This window comes from Oratosquilla oratoria, chromosome 42 (genome assembly GCF_046742065.1).
Source record: "Oratosquilla oratoria isolate Oo_2021 chromosome 42, ASM4674206v1, whole genome shotgun sequence".
Classification (NCBI taxonomy): Eukaryota; Metazoa; Arthropoda; class Malacostraca; order Stomatopoda; family Squillidae; genus Oratosquilla; species Oratosquilla oratoria.
Window position 1 is genome coordinate 9,586,870 of NC_134818.1, and position 21,187 is coordinate 9,608,056.

At 40.2% G+C, this 21,187-nt stretch overlaps 1 protein-coding gene across 3 annotated transcripts in view; it reads left to right on the forward strand.

Moving 5' to 3' along the window:
* Positions 1-20,866, forward strand: part of LOC143021791 (E3 ubiquitin-protein ligase KCMF1-like) — a 36,302-nt gene extending 15,436 nt beyond the window's left edge. Inside the window, exons 2-8 of one of the 3 annotated variants that reach the window (XM_076179527.1) lie at positions 2,283-2,450; positions 4,763-4,902; positions 5,096-5,215; positions 7,590-7,684; positions 7,995-8,196; positions 16,215-16,444; positions 17,119-20,866. In XM_076179527.1, coding sequence (XP_076035642.1) covers positions 2,283-2,450; positions 4,763-4,902; positions 5,096-5,215; positions 7,590-7,684; positions 7,995-8,196; positions 16,215-16,444; positions 17,119-17,710 — 1,547 coding nt within the window. In that variant the 3' untranslated portion in view covers positions 17,711-20,866. The remainder of the gene's footprint in view (positions 1-2,282; positions 2,451-4,762; positions 4,903-5,095; positions 5,216-7,589; positions 7,685-7,994; positions 8,197-16,214; positions 16,445-17,118) is intronic. The other 2 variants (XM_076179529.1, XM_076179528.1) reach the window with 2 other exon arrangements.
* The last annotated feature ends 321 nt before the right edge of the window (positions 20,867-21,187 follow it).

The following is a 21,187-nucleotide window of genomic DNA, read 5'->3' on the forward strand; positions in this document are numbered from 1 at the left end:
TGCACCAGTAAGTGTGATAGCGAGTGTTTTGCGTTACTCAACTTTTTAATGTCTTGTTGAGGTAATTCAGTGATTAACAATCATATGAGAGCTGCAAAAACCTGTTATCTGCTTCAGAAAACTTTTGGAGACTGGAGTGTCTTAAAACAGAAAATTTTTCTTGTAAAAATGTTTCAAGTAGTGATAAATGTCTGTCATAGACAATAGCTATTTGGATGACCATCAGCAAGTATAATACTAGAAAATGTTGAAAGAAAAAAGTACCTAAGACTATCTTTGCAGGTTGTAGACAATGTTCTTGTCATTTATAGTATTGAAGGAATATTGGGCAGTAGGGTTTAATGCACTTTGTTGGATTTGTTGGACATAAAATTCATTGCTGCAAAATTTATGCCGAAGTCTACTGAATGATGGAGAAGGCACTATGTTGCTGTTTGCAGAGAACTAAAGGCCGCAAGTCATCTGCAAGAGACCAGAGGCAGTGGGTTGATTAATTGCAGGGAGCTCAAAGATCAACTCAGAGATAACGCCAGCTTAGATATACTAGAACTATGGCTTAGAAATAATAGAAAGGAGTCATCCTCTCAGAAATCAACAGTAACATTACTCACCCCAGACAGCTAGGAATCAAAGGTGAAATTGAATGGCCAAACCATCCCATTATAATGAACCCAAAAATTCTGGGCCTCATTTTGAGGCCCACACACCAAAGACCTGACAGTGAAGATCAACAAGGAAATAAACATATAAAAATCAATAGTAAGCACATGGGTTTGGACAGCAGAAAACTAATCATAGTCTACAGACAATTCATGAGAACCATACTGGACTGTGACTCCACAGCATGGTTCCCAAAAATCAAGAAAATATAAACACCATAGAAACTATACAAAATAAAACTTTGTAAATAAGAACTGGATACACCAAAACCATTCCAGTAGAATATCCACACAAAGAAACCAAAATCCACCCCATAGAATAACACATGAAAATGAAAAGTACACTGTTCTATGCAAGAGCCCTCAACCCTACTCGCAATCTCATTACATCACCCAAGCATAATTAACTGGGAAAAAATACATCTATACAAAAACTTGTTTACACTTGATCATAAAACATGCACTGCAAGACTGATCACTAATTGCTTCACACCATCAAACCCCCTAGACTCTCCATGGAGAATGCCATCCCAAGAAAAAAAAGATCAACACTAGCATAACGAAATTCAGGTCACCATACAGTGCTGAATATCTACACAAAATAGGCCTGGCCACAGTAGCAAACTGGTCCACATTCATTCATCTCACATAAGGCACTGAACCCCTCGTGTAACACTGCCCCACCCAAACCATAACTAGACAACAACAGCATTTCGTTCTTGTGTGACTTTGGCCAGTTAGGTGGTTAATACCAGGTACCTTTGAGGTGTGGGTCTACTGCAAGAGAGATCTGGGGCAACAGATTGATTGATTGATTGATTGGACATCAGTGTGGCATCATATTAAGGTAGAAAGATGTGAAAGTTCCAGAGTCAGCCGAAGTAACAGTGCTTGTAAAAATGGAAAAAACATTGAAACTAACCTAACCTATCCACCTTACCAAACAACCTGATAGAAATGTAGAGAGCAGAATCCACATATTAAAAAAAAATGGAAGGATTAACTGGCATATTTTTCAGGTTAGGTTAGGATATGTATTTCTTGTGTACATTTGAAAGTGTCATGTGTAGGAAGGTGTCATGTGGTGTAATGTTGTAGCAGATTCTCTGCCATAACCCACCATGGTCTGGAAGTGGCGTGTGGTTTACACTGCAACAGCAATAGTCTTGCATTTATTTATTTTATTTATTTATTTACTTTCTTTTTTGTACTTATGTGTAGTTAGTAAATGTATTTTTGTTTTACTGCTTAGGCTTTTAGTTACCAAGCAAATCTGTATCTAAGAAATGTTTCAAATGAATTGCTTAAAACATACAAATGGTTGAAGGGATAGAAAATTTAAAACAAGAAATTGACCAGACAAATTAATGTCAACAGTTTTAAGTATCAGTGAGTATCTTTAGTGCCTAACCTCCATCAGTAATTATGGAGTACTGTACTATACTTCTTCTCTTGTTACCCTCTTCAACTGCTTCTTTCCCACTTCTGTGACTTCACTTCTTTGGTGTGGTATTGTGCCTAAAGATATGGTGATGGATACTAGTATCAAAGTATCTGTAGTACCTTTAGATGTGGTATCAGTGATGAATTTTGCTGTTGTCATTAGATATTTTCTGTTTCCAGGTGTCAGCTGTGACGCATGTCTAAGGGCCAATTTTCGAGGACGACGGTACAAATGTCTGATTTGTTATGACTACGATCTATGTTCTGGATGCTATGAAGGAGGAGCAACTACTACTAGGCATACTGTGGACCACCCCATGCAGTGCATCCTCACGCGGCAAGACTTTGGTAAGGAGCTTGGTTTCTTATGAGTAGACAACATAGATATGCAAATGTTATTTCCTCCATTACATGCAAATGTGAGGAGGAGAACAGGGGTGGAAAGGGAGTTGGGAGATAGGGTTGATGAAAGAGTATTAGGATGGTTTGGACACATGGAAAGAATGAGTGAAGAAAGACTAGTAAAAGAGTATGGAAGGCAGATGTGGAGGGAGTGAACATGAGGGGACGTCCTAGGATGAAGTGGATGGATGGGGTGAAGGGGGCTTTGGGGAAGAGGGGAATGTCTGTTGAGGAAGGACAGGAGAGGACAGAAGACAGGGGTGAATGGAGAATGGTTGTATATGGATAATGTTGTGATGCATGAGGTGGAATGGGTGGGGGGATGGGGGGTGAGGTAGTATGTGTGAGCAAAATTTGACACAGCCCGAAGGGATTTCTCCCCGTCTTCTCCTTTTATGCATGGGGGGACGGAGAGGGGGGGGGGTCGCCAATTTAATAAAGTGGCCTTGCTGTGTCTTGCGACACTGCTTCTGACCCAGGGCAGTGGACAAGGTGCAGGGATGACCCGTCATCCAGGAGGTGCTAAGATAAGAGGTAGGGTGGAGGGGTGTGGAGTGTATTCAGGGATGGAATGGGTGGGAATGATTTTATGCCTTTTCCTTTTTGGCTACCTCCCTTGAAAGGGGGAAAAAGCCTTGGTATATGTATGCATGTATGTACATGCAAATGTTATTTCCTCATTGCATGCATTCTCCACTCACCCCATCTTCCATCTTCTCCCTTGGTTCCTAAACAGACATTCCAATCTTTTTCCAGTGCCCCTTTTACCCCCTCATGTTCACTCCCTCCACCTCTGCCTTCCACATCTCTTTTACTAATCTTTCTTCATTCTTTCCACATTTCCAAACCATCCCAATACTCTTTCAGGATGGTTTGGACACATGGAAAGAGTGAAAAAAATTAGTAAAAACAGTGTGGAAGGCAGAGGTGGGGGGAGTGAACATGAGTGGATGACCAAGGATGAGATGGATGGGTAAAAGGGGCATTGGGAAAGAGAAGAATGTCTGTTGAGGAAGGAAGAAAACAGAAGATAGGGGTGAGTGGTGAATGGTAGTGTATGGATGATGCTCTGATGCATGGAAAGGGGTGGGTAGAGGAGGGGGTAGTATGTGTGAATGATATTTTGATGCAGCCCAAAGGGATTTCTCCCAATCTTTTTTTCTGCATGAGGGGACGGAGAGGAGGATGGTTGCCGATTAAATGAAGTGGCCTTGTTATGAATGTGCTGTGTCTTGCTGAATTGGTTCTGACCCAGGGCAGTGGGCAAGATACAGGGATGACCCGTCATCCAGGAAGAACCAAAAAAAGGAGGGAGGGATGGTGAATGGGAGTGGAGTATGTGGGGATGAAATGGGTGGAAGTGGATTTATTCCTTTTGACTTTGGTTACCTCCCTTGTAAGGGGGGGGAAAAAGCCCTTGGTATATGCTTGTACATGCAGTCAAATATTCTATATCTGGACTCCTATCATCTGGACTGTTCTGTTAAAATGAATTTTTGCATGTTAGGTAAGAATGAGATACACAGACAGAACATCGTTCAATTATGGTTCCACAGCATGGTTCCCTATGATCAGGAACACAGATACCCTACAAACTATGCAAAATAAAGCATTGAGGATATACAGGATGTACTTCAGCCAATCCAGTAGAACATGTGAATATAGAAACCAAAAACCTGCATCCCTTAGAACATCATATGATAAAGATAGGTACACAGTTTTATGTAGGAGCCCACATCCCAGCTCACCCATCACACCCATCTTGTTACATCACAGAAGTATAATCAACTGAATGTAATAAAAAATAAATCATACTCCTCAAATGTCTACAACAATCTGCCACACATTCACACCCAGCGCACAAAACGAGCACTCCAGGATCAACCATCACTTTACCAAACCTTAGACATTAGCCCCACAGAAAACTCCCTCCCAAAAGAAGCAAGAACTACATCTGCATGGTACTGTCTGGCACTAAGACCATACCAACACAGAATAGGTGTGATTATAGAAATAAATGTCCCCAGATACAATCATCATGCAGAAGACACCAAACACCTCATCTTACACTGCCCCCACCCTAGCCATATCCAGACAGTAACACAATAGTTCTTTTATTTCTTCCCTGAGGGAATTAGGGACCAATCTAGTTGGTGTTGCTGTTTACCTGGGAGCCAGGGGTCTCCTGCAAGAAAGATGTGTGGCAATAATTTGATTGGTTGATTATTTGATACCTAATGATTTTGTATCTTTTTCAGATGTATATTATGGTGGGGAAGCTCTCTCGGTCGATCAGCCACAAAGTTTAACTTGTCCATTTTGTGGGAAGATGGGTTATACTGAAACGTCCCTTCAAGATCACGTTACTGCAGAACATGCCGATACGAATTATGAAGTGGTGAGTAAACTTTGTACAATATATTCTATTGAAGAAAACTGTGAATTGCTGCAAAATTTTACTTGATATTCACAGTAGAAAAAATAAATAATTTTTATTATTATTGGGAGGGGGAAAGTTATTGTTTTTTACTTTATGATGATGGTTGGAAAGATTGAAGTTAAAAACTGTGTAATATCTTTTTTTTTTTCAGGTGTGCCCAATCTGTGCCTCGGTTCCAGGAGGTGATCCGAACCATGTGACAGATGATTTTGCAGCTCATCTCACTTTAGACCATCGCTCAGGGGCGCCCAGAGATTTGATATCCTTCTTAATATCCTTTACCACACTATCATGCACCATTGCACACTATCAAATCTGCATAAAATTAAATTTAATTGTCTAGTTGTGATGAACGTGACTTGCATCTCCTTGTTGGTTTCCAGAATTTTTTCTTTGAATCATATCTAGAAAAGATTAGATGTCTTAGTGAATATTGTAGTAAACTATATGTACAGCAAAAGATGAATTTTATATGTGGAAAGATACATTTTTTACCACTTCAGTACAATGACGTCTACATAGGTGTCATGAGGTGCGAGTGGGTACATGAGGCTGCCAGTGTCGGTGTCTCAATTATATATATATTTTTTTGTAGTTGTACATGAGTTACCCCCATATTCTGTGAGCTGGTTTGATCATGTTTTCTTTGTTTATTATTGCTCAGGAACATAATACCATGGAATGTAAGAGATGAAGAGAGGAGTTTGAATGTGTTTGAGATGAAATGCCTGAGAAATATGATAGGGGTTATTAGGCTGTATAGAGTGAGAAATAAGGTGAGGAGGAGAACAGGGGTGGAAAGGGAGTTGGGAGATAGGGTTGATGAATAAGTATTGGAATGGTTTGGACACATGGAAAGAATGAGAGAAGAAAGAGTAGTAAAAGAGGTGTGGAAGGCAGAGGTGGAAGGAGTGAACATGAGGGGGCAACCTAAGATGAGATGGATGGATAGGGTAAAAGGGACATTGGGAAAGAGGGGAATGTCTGTTGAGGAAGGACAGGAGAGGACAGAAGATAGGGGTGAATGGAGAATGGTTGTGTATAGATTGTGCTGTTATGCATGAGGGGGAGTGGGTGGGGGATGGGGGGTGAGGGAGTATGTACGAGAAATAAATTGACGCAGCCTGAAAGGATTTCTCCCAGTCTTCTAATTTTCTGCATAAGGGGACAGAGAGGGGGTGACTGTCGCTGATTTAATTAAGCGGCCTTGCTGTGGATATGCTGTGTCTTGCAACATTGCTTTTGACCTAGGGCAGTGGACAAGATGCAGGGATGAACCATCATCCAGGAGGTGCCAAGACAAGAGGGAGGGAAGAGGGGAGTGGAGTATGTAGGGGATGGAGTGGGTGGGAGTAGTTTCTATGCCTTTGTTTTTTCGCTACCTCCCGTGTAAGGGGGAAAAAGCCTTTGGTATATGTATATGTATGTATGTATGTATTATTATTCAGAGTAAAAGAGAACAAGTAATACAGCAGGGACTTTATATTTTATAATGTAAGTAATGTGATGAAAATTGCGCATGGCAGCCAATACTGTGCGCAAGAATTTGAGTCGTACTGAAGTGGTTAAATATTGGTATTTCTCTACAAGGAAGGGTCATGCATAGAACAAATGTCTTTCCTAAAATAATATTCATATTTTTCTGTAGAAGAAAATAAGATAAAATCTAGAAACCCTCAGTGGAAAGAACCTAATGTGTAGTTGGGGTTAAATGTTTCAGCTGGAACAATTTCATATGATCTGTGTGAGGGAGGAAAGAGTGTGGAAACGTAACTTGCAGTTGCAGAAAGTATTTATTAGTAGACGGGATAAAGGTTTTTGATATTTTAGTGTTTTGTGGCTCCATAAGGGTATGAGGTACATATAGAAAGATTCAGCATTGCAATAGGCAGGATATAGTCAATGTCAACAAAAAGAAAAGGTATTTTTTGGAAGATTTGTGATAATGTCTGTTTGCAGAAATAATTGTAAAAGCATACTTACTTTTTTTGAAGCTGATTTATCATGTACCTTTATTTCCTTTCATAATCATATTATTAGTATATCTTCAAAAAGTCCTTTGTAAAAAGGCATTCCTCTCTCCCTCTCTGAGAGTTGATATAAACCATATCATGCAGACTTATAGAAAAGTCATGGATCTTTTGGTTAAAGAGCTTTTATATGATTTGTTGGTTGCCCATTTTTACTTTATCTACTGTTTTTACTTGTTTTTTATCAAATTGAGAGTATAATGCAAAAATATGGAAAACGGGGACTTCTACAAAGTGGATGAAGGAATGCTGTAGGTCAGAGGGAAGTTATCCACATTTCTTCCATAGGATGATGAAAGGGGGCTTACTGTATAGTGAAACAGGGTGAGTACACCAGCATTGGCTGTTGGGGCCTACGGTGTTAGTTATGCCTCATTGTAATGCATTTGAACCATGTAGTGTGGTAGGGGACATGGTGGCCCTTCAAGATGCTGCTGGGGGGGTGAGTTAGTTGAGTGGGTCTTTTGTTGTGGATGTGTTTTTATATTTGGTTACCCATCTTTGAGGGGGTAGAACGCCATTGGTACATACATTGGCACATATGATTTATACACACAGATTTGTAGTTTTTATTTCCAGTAATGTTGAATATAAGTTTCCTTAACTCTTAATCACGACGAACCATCGGGGTCTCGTCATGGTGTACGTAGAATTCCACATCAAGGCCGTGGTATCGGCAGAGGGGTGGCAAGGCGCAATATGCCTTTTGGGTAAGTATCTCTGTTTTTTTCACAAACTTTATAATCCTCATTTATTATGAGGAAGGAAATTGGTAATTTATTGTAGGTATGTGGGCTTATAGTGTAGGATGTCCATGGAAGCTATACAGTACTGTATACTCTTATTAGATACGTTTTTTCCAGAATATCATCATCGGTAAAAGATTATTGATGGAACCATGTTTCACTGGAAATAATGGTGTAGTATTCTATGCCGCTGTACTGCTAAAGGCAACTTAGAAGAACTTGAAGTTGCTGCACTTGAATTTTTTGTAATGTTTGAATTTTATTTGTTACACAGGGGAGGAAGCAGTGGCTTATCAACTTTATCTCCATCTTCACGGGAATCCATGGACCCTATAGCTGAACTTCTTTCCCAGTTGTCTGGCGTACGACGAGCAACGGCAAGTGATGCAAGTCCCCCCTCCTCCTCTTCCTCCTCCTCTTCCACCACCACCGCCTCTCAGCTACAACAGTTGCAGATTCAGTTAGAGCGGCAGCAGGTAGTCAGGCCCTGGTACCCTCCAGATTGTATGACCTGACTGACCTGGTTTGGTTTTCCTACTAAGCTTTCTTAACTGTTATTCTTTTTTTCTGTGGATTCCTTCTATCTCCCAACTTCCTACATTAACCCGACTGAAGGTTTTTGAACCTTTGTTCAAGTATTCAAACCACTTTATTTCTGTTGTTGCATAAACTTGGTTTTGTATATCATATGGTTCATAAAAGTGTTAACAAAACTAAAACATACACATTCAATAACACTGACATAATGCAGGAGAGAAATAGGTGGGCAGACAATGTTTGAAAGGAGAAAACTGGAAGTAAATGTGGGCAAAATGAAGGTGACGAGATGTACAAAGGGTGAGGGTGGCAGGAATTGGATGCAAGTTTAAAGAGTGAGGTGCTGGAGGAAGTAAATAACTTGTATTTAGGTTCATGTGTAGCAGGGAGTTGAGGAAAGGAGTTGGTGAATTATAGAGTAAGAGAAATGAGTAAATATCTGGGGAGGAATGAAAAATGTAAGAAATATGTATTGGGGTGAACACAAAAGAAAAGACAGCATTCAGGGGGTATTGTACATACATACATATACCAAGGCTTTTTCCCCCTTCCAAGGGAGGTAGCCAAAAAGGGAAAGGCATAAAAACACTCCCACCCATTTCATCCCTAAATACACTCCACACCCCTCCCACCCTCCCTCTCATCTGAGCACCTCCTGGATGACGGGTCATCCCTGCACCCTGCCCACCGCCCTGGGTCAGAAGCAGTGTCGCAAGACACAGTACATCCACAGCAAGGCCGCTTCATTTAATCGGCGACCCCCCCCTCTCCGTCCCCCTTTGCATATAAGGCGAGGACGGGGAGAAATCCCTTCGGGCTGCGTCAAAATTTACTCACACATACTACCCCACCCCCCACCCCCCCGCCCATTCCTCCTCATGCAGTCACAAGTACAATACCCCCACACCCCCTGGAGGGGGTATTGTACTTGTGACATTTTGTGAAGCAGACTTTGAATTTTGGAGACAGAAGAGATAAAGTGTTTGAAATAAAGTGATTCAGAAGTATGTTGGTGGGGTTATGAAGGTGGATAGTGAGAAATGTGGAGGTGAGGCAGATTAAGACTGGAAAAATAGCTGACAGATGCAGTTGATCAAAGAATACTGATATGGTTTGGTCATATGGAAAGAATAAATGAAAAAAGACCAATAAAAGAGTGTGATGGAGGTGAGTGAAATAAACTTGAGGAGTAGACAGAGAATGAGGTGGATGGATTGGGTGAAAGGGGCTTTAGATGAAAGAGAAATGTCTATTGAGCAGATAAAGGAGAGAGCAAAAGTTAGTTGTGAGTAGAGAGTGGTTGTGATTTGATAAGGAAATGACATGACCTGAAGGGATTTTTTTCTTGTCTGTTCATTACATTTCTTGAGTGGAGGAAGGAAAGGGTGCTATGTAATCAAGTGATTGAGATGGGAGTAAACCAGCTCTGGCTCTCTGGGTCTGCTGTGGAGATGTTGTGCCTAGCTGCATTGCCTCTAATCCCAGCAAGGAGCAGGGGACAGGGATAATCTTTCATCCATTAGGCTCTTAAGATGGGAGGAACAACAATCGAGGTTTTGGATGGATGTGGTACAGGTGAAAGTCTAGTGTTATCCTTTGACTAGGCCTGCCTTCTAAAGAGCATTTTGGTGTATGTGTGTATGTATACTTGAATTTTTGCACTTGCATCAATAAAATTCAGCATTTTGGTTGTGGTGTACAGTGGAAAGTTGAAAAAAAAAAGGGTTAAAAAAAAAAAGACTACCTTAGATTATTGGCCAACTCAACATGTCCCACGTGCTTCCCAATATTTTTGTTTCCACACCAAACAGTAAGGAGGTAATTTATTAACTGCTTTTGTGAAATCCAAATTTAGTGTGCCCACCCATTTGTTTTTTCGCATTGTGTCGGTGAATCCTAAAGAACAGAAAGTTTGAAGTACACAAGTTTCTTGATCAGAATCCTGATTGCCTTTCCCATTCACAATTTTTATTTTTCTGGGTGTTCCCTCTGTCATTGTATAATTATCTGTTGTAGTGTTTAATTATGTTTGTGAGTGACATTGTAATTGAGAGCTGTTCCTTGTACTTCCTTGGAAATAGGAACTGTTAGTGGTAGACCTGCAAGATAAATAGCAGAAAGAAATGCCTTGCTTTCAGTCCCATTGCATCTCTCTAGGGGTGCAGCTCCAAGGGGTTGGTATTCTTCTTTGGACCAAGCCCAAGATCTCATATCAGCTTCAACTGTATTTTCTCCACCTTTTTCATACAAGAAGGGCTGACAACCTGTAGCTCCTTCCCTGTTACTGCCATAAACCATTAACATTGAAACAACACAGACATCATTTCAGATTTTTTTTTTTTTCATAGAGATCTTTGGGAGGGTCTCAGAACCATTGCCAGCCACTGTGGGGTTGCCGAGTTTCCAGTCAATGAAACTCGGGGCAGAAATCATTACAATGTCAATTGTGTTCTGCAGACAAGATACTGGTCAATGAGCACCATGCCTTTGTGTGGAGATGGGAGTTTATAAGCAGTTCTGCATGTTAGTTTGGAAAGCAGTTATTGTGTTGCTGATGTGCCTTTGACTGTTTGACTTCCTTGCAATGTGTCTTGTGTTGCCTCAAGAAGGCACTGCATGATGACAGTTCATGAAAGCATATACACACACACATCACAAGCAAACACGCAATAACAAACTGCCAAGTATCATACTCCACCAAACTACCAGAAATCACCTCAACAGGAATCTCTCTCAAATCAAACAGCAATATCATTAATCAATCTGGCCATGTACTAGTTGCCCAAGATTCATCCATTGCTTGGAAGACAGGGTACACTTCTTTTGGACACCAGCAGGGCGCCCTTACCATACTCTGCCAAAGAACCCACCACCCAGTGCAGCAAAATTATTTAAACCAGTCTTTATTAACCCTTTCACTGGTTTTCATCGTAGCAGAGATCCTGCCCTGTGGTAATCCCTGCAATCTTCCCAGGAAGATAAAAATCTCTACCGTACACAAAGCGACATTCAAATGACAGTTACTGGTGCGATAAAATAAGAATGAATGGTTTATACACTTGTTCAGGTTACTATCAGACAGTTTTGATCAGTTAAGGGGAGCAATGAAAATGTTAAACCTGTTATAATTAACTCTTTCACATGTATTCATGGTTTTATGCTTGTTCTGGAGACATGTACCCAGTAGACGACCCTTTGGGACCACACCTTCTGATAGAATTGGGGGGTGGGGATTGTGATAATTTGATCTTCCAATGAGCATTGGTATCAGAAGGGGAGCAGTGCCCCTTTTGTGTGCCTTTGTCCTTTTGAAGAATCATTGACAGTCTACAAACAATTATGAAAACACTATTGCACCTCAACATGATGCCCTACAATCTATAGAAAACAAAATGTTAAGAATATCTATGCACAGAAACTAAAACCCCATGGAATAGCTCAGGAAAAGGATAGGCACAGAATTCTGTATCAATCCTGCTCATTCATCCCATTATTTTGCTTGAAACCACGAGGAAATCAAAGATCGGAATACTGAATTTTTTTGTCTATTTAAGACATGTCTTAAATAGATGAAAATGTTCAGTATTCTGATCTTTGATTTCCCTATGGTTTCAAGCAAAATATCTTTATTCACATGTTTTATGTGATTACTGTTGCATCATCCCAATATATAACATAAGCACAACCAACTAAATGGGAGGGAATAAAAGCACACCAACAGCATACTACTCAAATATCTAAAACAGCCTACAATCTGCTCTTTGCAATACATTATCCATTCAGAAATGCAAGTGTGAATTGCAAAACACGCACTTCAAGAGTAAGCACCAATCTCCCTGTTTCACAAAGCTCCTCCAGACATTAGCCCTACAAAGAAATTCCTCCCACAGAAAGCGAGAGCCACATAATTATGACTACATTCATGTCACAATCCAGCTTTAAAATGATACCAATACAGAACATACCTTTGCCAGATACAATCACCACACAGAAGACACTGAACATCTCGTCTTACATTACCCCACTCTAGCCTTATCCAGACAACAATACAATATTTCTTCCTCTAGTGACTTATGGGCCCATCTCATGGGTCTCGACAAGAGAAATCTGGGGGGATTGGTTGACAGTTGTCCAGGCTTCTGCCAGGTAATTTGATTTGGCCCAAGGAAACCACCTGTGCAGCAGTGAGATTAACATCTTCCCACATTTTTTCCATCACTTTCCTTACTTAATCTGTCTCTTGTGTAAACATCCTCCCAGACCATTTTTTGTGTTAACCCTTAGCATATGAGGTGTCCTGAGGTGTGAGTGGGTATACAAAGACTCGTATTTTGCAGTTGTAGCTGAATGATCACATGTTTTGTTAACAGGCTTGATCACATTTTCTGTGGTTATTCACATTCAGGGTGAAAGAGAAGGAGAGGAAAATATTACAGCTGTAACTTTATATCTTATGATGTACATATTGCGATGCATCATTGAATAATCATACTTTAGACAGCCTAACACAAATGTGCGTGAATATTTGACTTGTACTGAATAGGTTAATAGTGAATAGAAATAATTAATATTGAATTATAACTTGGTACAGTACGAAGTGCATCTTATCGTTTCTTTCATATATCTATATACATTTATTTATTGTTCCATTCATGATAGTCAATCATTTTGGTCCTTGTTTTTCCATTATATCCATAAAATAACATATTTCACAAATATTTTGTCAGCCTTATCAGCATTCTCTAAGTTCATGAAAGGCAGTAACACATCCTTACTTTTTGCTAAATACTTCCTTCTTTTGCTACAAAAAATTAGTCTATGTATCCTCTTTTCATTTTCTATTCCACTTAATTCCCACATGCTCATTCATGATACTGACCACACTCAACATACTGATCTGATCCTTTGAAAACCACACATTTGTGTTTGTATCCCTTCCCTTTGTGTAGCAGGACTAATGTACATATCTCTAGTCCACTGGGACACTTTCTACACACTGAACAATCCCATTAACCATTCCACCATTAGTACTTCACCCCTTGTCATGTTCCACATCCTATCCTTACAATCCAGGTGTCTCCAGCATTCATTTCAATCATGAAATAACCTCGTCATTCTCCTTCCACATTCTTGTAACATTTCCCACTACCTCAAATCATACATGGAATAGGAGGAAGTCTGTTCAGATCATAAGTTCTTATGAGTTATAGGGCCTGTGTCAATGTTAGGAATGAAGAGGAAATGGTTTGAGCAGAATGAGGGGCTGCATCAGGGTTGTCTTATATCACTATGGTTGTTCGTCCTGTATATGGATAAGGTAGTAAGGGAGGTGCATGCAAGAGTGCAAGGCAGAAGTTTGCACTTGGTGGGTGAGAATGGAAGGGCATGGAAAGTGAAACTATTATTTGTGGAAATTATAAAATAAAGATAAGTGGGAAACAAGGGTAGTGGATGGGAGTGGAATGGGTGGGAGTCTGTGCCTTTGGCTTGGCTACCTCCCTTATTAGGGGGAAGAAGCTCTTGAGATATAGATAGATGAAATAACATAAATGAGTGGTTTTTGGTATTATGACTTCACATTGATGGCTGGGTCAGTAATATTTGGTAATAATTTTAGTCTTTAGTATTTGATACAATCTTCAATTATGGTTTAATTTTTGTATTCCTGTAGGTGTTAGCATTCAAACATGATAGGAATGGTTTACCAATGATAGGCATTTTGCCGGCTCCCTCCACTACCTCCTACATCACCCTCGCCTGTCCCATGAGAACCCAGCAGCCTCTCCCTATATGAAGTGCAAGATCCTCCTTCACTACACCACACCCCACCTCACAAACTGTATAATCAACCTGGATTCATAAAATACTCAATAAGCTGTTTCTGCCCTCTAAGTCTTGCCATCCACTGGTCCACAAAATCCGTTCATGGCTCATTTAGATTTCCACCCTTCTGTTGGGTACCATCTCATGTTGATATCCTGTGAAAAGAATAATTAGATAAGATGGATCAAAAGCTGGCATCCACCCCTTTCAGTACTTCCACTCCACTGCCAGTAACAGACCAGAACCCAGCCCTCTGATCCCCAGTCCTGAACATATGGCAAAGATGCAGGGAAAAACATTCCACAAGTCACCCAAAAACGATTGAGCCCCACAATCATCCATGCTGTCCTCATGTCACCATAACCAAATTTTTTTTTAAATGGCACTAGTATACCTAAAAATGGTACTGTCTTGCCTCGCACATGACCATGTCCAAACAGGAAATTTCTTTCTCGCCTGCCAATATGAAGCTTCCCTGACAAAACTTCAGTACTAAAATGTCCAATTCACACAATACACTGCAATAACCACCTAATCTCGCATTTATCTCCTCAAACAGCAGTGACACTAACACTAATCCCTTCACAACTTGTAACAAAAAACAAATAGGACTCTTAATCAAACTATAAACATCCTTGACTAACTAGACCAGATGATACATAACAATGATGTAGTATTATCCACATGGATAGAAGCACCAGTAAACCACAGAACTTAACCAACCAATCTTGACATTGCCAAAATATCTCTAATGCACAAAGACCTCCCAACCCAATGCTGGATGACTGCATCACAAATAACTGTCCCGATGTAACACTTCTCCCCATACTATACAACATATTATGGAAGATTACATTGTACACATAAATGCATGGCAACAGCACAATTACAGGCTGCACAAATACAACACCAACAGACCATTTACACCATGAAACAAAAGTCCTCAAAGTCAAGGACCACCTCGACATGAGAGGCACACAAACACTTGCCGCAGCCACCACAAACACATCACACCCGCTACACTACATAGCAGAACACCTGCACACACCAAGAAACATTAAAACAACACCCAAAGACCTTTATTACGCACAAATACTCTCTTCTCTTCCTCCACAACCACCAAATACCAGCCTCTGGAAACATATTCATAATCATATCACTCACCGCTTCATTAACACACTGAAAGACAACACACTGCTGCATGCCAGACCCCCTGATATCCACCCTTCTGAATCCTCTCTCCCACGAAAGGATAGAGTCCACTTGGCCAGACTGCAGTGCGGCCACCACCCAGCACTTCTAAGCTACCAGAAGAGGCTGGATGACCGCATTGTGAACAGCTGCCCAGGATGTAACACTTCACCCCATACCATACAACACATAATGGAAGACTGCATTATACACAATCATGCACGCAAACAACACAACATACACTCTATAAAGGATTTGTGGGAAAACCCAGTTTCGGCTGTAGCATTCCTTGGGGAGACGGGACTGCTCGGACAGACAGTCTAGGGAACGACAACAACAACAACAGCACAATATATACTCCAATAAGGGGGATTTTTGGGAAACCCCATTCCAGCCATGGAAAACATCAACAACTGTCTCTTTGCCCAGCTGCCTCTTCCCCCTCCTCCCTTCTGCTACCCCCACCTCATCATCATCATCCCTTCTTTTCCCTCCCGTTCCTCACCTCTTATCTTGTGCTGTCATTAGTCAATCAGATTAAGATTGGTTGCCATTGGTCATCATGTGCCAGCACATCTTCTTCCTTCAGTATTATCTTTTCCTGAAAGCATTCTTTTTAAGTACTCCCTGACACTTCTTGCATCTCACATTAGTTGTGCTCTTCTATTTTCTTCCACACTTGATTTGTAAATGCTATTGATCATTTTACTACCTCGGCAAGGCCCTGTTTACATGTTGCTCTTCATCCTTCCTCCCAATCATTATACTAGTTGTCTTGTTTGAAACCAGGTCCATTGTCTTGACATTGCTTACACCAAACAGACAGTCCACTTCTTGTGTCATTACCTACTCTTTTCACTGATCTCATTATGTGTATAAGGTATTTCTTGTGTTTTTAACATCTTGAATGACACTAAATACTGATTATTTATTATGTGTTCAGGCAGCAAGGCAGCAGCTGGAACGGCTACCCCGTCGCACAGGTGGAGGAAGTGGGAGTGCAGCAGCAAGCAGTGGTACAAGTAGTGCTCCAGGTGGGGTGGTTGTCAGCTTGGCATCAGCTACAACAAATTCTGGTGCAGGATCAACCACTCATCATCATCAGCCTCCACTCCTGGTTCCTCATAATTCTACAGGCACACAACCTACTCAATCTCAATTTCTTCTTGCTAGGTTAGTATATTTAGATTCATCCAGGAGGTGCCAAGATAAGAGGGAGGGAGGAGGGTGGAGGGGAGTGGAATATGTAGGGAATGGAATGGGTGGGAGTGGTTTCTATGCCTTTTTCTTTTTGGCGAACCCCCGTGTAAAGGGGAAAAAGCCTTTAGTATATGTATGTATGTAGGTTAGTATATGTTTAACAATAATAATTATCATGAATTTCAATCATTGGAATTCCACAGCCCCTGAATAATTGGCAACAGTCTTTTTCTTGGACACCCTGGTCATAGCTCTCTGGGAAGGATCATTAGACTGTTGTCTCTGTTGTATTTTTGTGGAACGGTTTCCATGTCACTAGATTATAGTAGTAGGAGGAGGGGAGTAGTCACTGGTTGTCAGCTCTTTATGGGAAAAGGTTGAGGAAGTACAGTAAGAGTTGATAGAGATAGATACTGGGCCCAGTTTAGAGATTGAGTGTCAGCCCCTCAGGGCTGCATCTCCATCCAGAGGTGAGGATACTGACTGATTTTGAAGATAGGTTGCAGAGAAATGATTCTGATGTCCATCTCTTGGAATCATTGATGGTCTCATATTGTTGGTATGAATACATAAGAAGGCAATTATTATACTGTTATTGAATGTAGGTGTCAGTTTGATGATTGTATAGTGGTTTAATTTATTTTCAGACTTGCTGATACTGAAGGAGAGAAAGATGGAGGTGGTGAGAAAAATGACCGTGCTGCTTTTGTACAAGATCTTTTGCTTACCACACTCTGTGACCTCAAGATTGACCCCTCCTCAATGACATTTGAAACAACAAAGAAGCTTATGAATGTAGGGGCTTCATCTCATTCTTCAGTAACACAAAGGGAATCAACAGAAGTGACCCAGCCACTTCCTGAAGCCTCAACTCAAACTTCGCCCACCACAGCCCTCACCCCTGTAACTACAACAGCTTCTGCCTTGTCCTCCACTATCCCTGCATCCATTACCAGTCAGTCCAAGAGCACCAGTACGACAACCACCACCAGTAGTAAACCAAGCAAAGGAGCAAAACCATCAGTTGTGAGTCGCACTAGTCCTGGAACACAGCAGCAGTCAGGGGGAAGTGTAGCTTCTCCACGTCCATTAACTGGAACTGGAACAGTGGCTGTTTCACCAGTTGGAGGGCCAGGGCGGGGTAGAGCAGGAGGTTCTGTATCACCTGCTTCAGCACGTAGGAAAATGGTGCGGGGTGGTGTGGAAGGTCGGGCTACTGAACCTCCTCCACCCCATTAGTGGTGTGCCAATGTCTAGTCCAGCACACGGCAGGGCACTCTGGGAGAACCTGTAGCCTTGACTACTAGTGAATCCTCCATTGTCACCAAAGGTCTGTGATCACATGACAAGTCTACCTGGGGTTTTCTTGTTGTGTCAGCAAGACTTAGGTGGCAAAATAAGAGGGAAGAGTGCATGTGTCTGAGTGTTCAGAAGAGATGTGCGATTATTGGGTCACATGAGTGTAATATGGGATGTATATGTGTATTTGAATCTGTGTGTGCAAGTACAGAGATAGTGTTCATGTCCCTAAAGGGTTGGAGCTTGAAGTTGCTGCTCTGCCTTCTGGCTGCCAGTGGGCTTGTACATAGTATGCGTGCTTATTGGGCACGATGTTTTTGCTGTGTATAAAGGATATTAAGGCCTTCATAATACTTGCATAGCTTTACCTTAATCATCAAGAAATTACCTGTTACGAGACAATTGCCCCTCTTTATTTTTTCTTTCTTTCTTTAGCCATCCCTAGTAACCAGTCATTCACTACTAGTTTATTATCATCATATTGATTACTAGTTTCAAATTATCATTTAATTTTATCAATGTGGTTTGAACTATATATATATAATCCATAGATTTTGAAATGTTTGCTCCAATAGTGTTTGAGCATTTGTAAACATTATTGTTTTGTTGCATAGCCTATTACTGTACTAAGAAATCCTTTTTACTTCACAGCTTAAGTTTGATGTTGAATTTGTACGAGTTTTGTCACCTGGCAGTGTGAGTTTTGGATTGTTCTCATACATTTACAGTAACGATTTATCACATGAGAAATTTGTATTTATGTTCATTGTGCTGATGAAAATGTTTGCATGCTAAATCCCATGAAAACAAAATGCAGTAGAGTAACGATTTAGCGTGAGAAGTGTACCTCTGACCCACATGTTAATGAGAAGTGTGTTAGATTGTCACATTGATTTATAAAGTAATGGTTAATTCTGTCTGCTGAAACTTGCAAACATAGTGCTTATGCACCCGAATGGTGGTGTGAACCAAAAGGGGGGAAATTATGACTATTATTGTTATTATTGATATTGATTATTTTTATTTTTTCTTGGTGTGGATAGTGTAATTTGTTCATGCTCTTATACATGCATTAAAAAAGGTCTTTTCCTCCTTATAAGGGAGTGGTCAAGTCAAAGCATACACCCACCTTACACCTATCTTACACCTATCCAATGAACACCTATCAACCCTCCCATTTTCGCACTTTGTGGTCATCCCTATCCTTCAGCACACCACCCATAATTCAGATAATTTTATGAACTTGGTCAGTTTGAGAATTTAGCAGCAGCAGAAACATTTTTCATCTGATCATTCAGTAAACTCTACATTTCTTGTAAAGTCTGGTACCATTTACATTTATTTTTATTTTTCTAGTGTAGATATTTTCTTCAGAAAAAAAAAGTAAAAAAGATAAAATCAAGATTTCCTTATGCTATGGGGGGTGTAGGTAAATATCTTTTTCTTTTAATCTTACCAACAATGTCCAATCAGTTCAGTAATTACAGCAATTGGTGCATTTGTAGCCTCTAGGTTGGTAAATGGTCCTGTAGATTTTTTTCCCTAATATATGTAAAATCGTGGCTAAATGCGTGTTAAATAGAAGAATGGGTGTTAAATTGCTCCCATGAGGATAGGAATTCTTTATGCAAGATGCGCTAAATCGCAACTGTACTGTACATACCACTTGCACAGTAAAACTTAACGCAAACTTAGTTTTTATTGCATTCCTATTTTAATTTCATATTTTGTCGCTTACAAAACTGCAAATACAATTACTTAAGGCTGGTATGTTAATTACAACAAGGAAAAGTTGCACTGCTAGGTGACAGCTCGGGTTTTTATGTCCTGTGTTGTGACCTGCGAACATTTGATATATTGAAGCTGAGATGAGAAAATTTTGGAATGTTATGTTGGCACACAACTATCAGATTATCCTTATCTTGGAAAGTGCCTTGGAGAAGTGCATGTTGACTTGGATTCAAGGAAGACTGCTCCATGTGATAGACTAAAGTACTGAGGTGCAGGGATCTTGGTTTGCTTCCACTTCTGTAAGACACTGACTGCTTCTCAGCCCAGCTTGGTGAGTGTTGTTGCTTTGTCAGATGGCTCACGTCTGTTCACCATCAAGTTTTTGGTGTTCCACTGCAGATATCATTGTTTTAGACCCTGCAGAAAATTTAACACATTTGTAATCACTTTTCATTCTTGCTATGGGTAGCGCTTTGTAGTTTAGGCCAATTTTTTGTGATAAAGACATAAGTTTTGACAATACTACGATGTGGTTCATTACTCTCATAAATCTGCAGTGAGTACTTTGACAGTACAGTGTCAGTGTTGACTCAGCTCTTTATAGTTAGAGGAAAGCACTTTATTATGCAGAGGAACACATACTACATACTACGCATTAAACCTCAAGACACAAATAATGAAGAGGTAGAGGAACACGTTATTATTTTATTGGGGTTCCAAGTCATGGGAGACTATCATTTTTCACTAAACCCACAACAATGGATGGCCTCCCACCCATCACCCATTTGTGGGATTCCTTTCATCTATCGTATTCTTATGAACTCCTTTAACCATCCAAACTGGTTTGTTTTCTTCGATCTTGTTTTGACACTAGAATATATACGATTGATACTAGTAAACAGAGCATGCAAAGATCTGTGGACTATTGATATTGTTTGTGCCTCTTGTATGGAGTTTATGTAATTTCAAAACGGTATGTTCATGACAAAGTCAACTAATGAAAGCCAGTGCTAAAGGTGAACATGTATGTACCTAGTCACTCTGCCAACATTTCCTAGTTGAATATGGAGGAAAGTTGACTTCAAGCAATTTCACCATGTTTGCACTCAGCATGAATCTATTCTGTGTGGGATATGACTACTTTTCAGCAACTCTAATAGTCTTAGTTTGCCTTGGTTGGAGAAGTTGAGTGTATCAGTTACTTACACTTGTAGTGGGAACATGCCTAAGTTCATTAGGCATTATTTATGAATGTACTGCCTAGCCTACAGTCATGTCAACAAGAGATGCTCCATGCCCAAACTGTATTTGATTGTGTTATAATGTATCATAAGTTTATTGATGGAATAATAATAAAACTTTGGCTTTTATTGTTTTATTTGCCATTTATGGCATGGGAAATTAGTTTACTTCATGCTTTTTTCTGGAAATTGTGGAAAGGTATAAAGGTGTACATATGTCCAATATATATATATATATATATATATATATATATATATATATATATACATATATATATATATATATATATATATATATATATATATATATATATACATATACATATTCATATACATCAGGGTTCCCACGGTCCTTGAAAATTCTGGAAAGTCCTGGAAAAAAAAAGTGATCCTGGAAAGTCATGGAAAAGTCCTGAAATTCTGCCAAAAATCAAGTGGTCCTGGA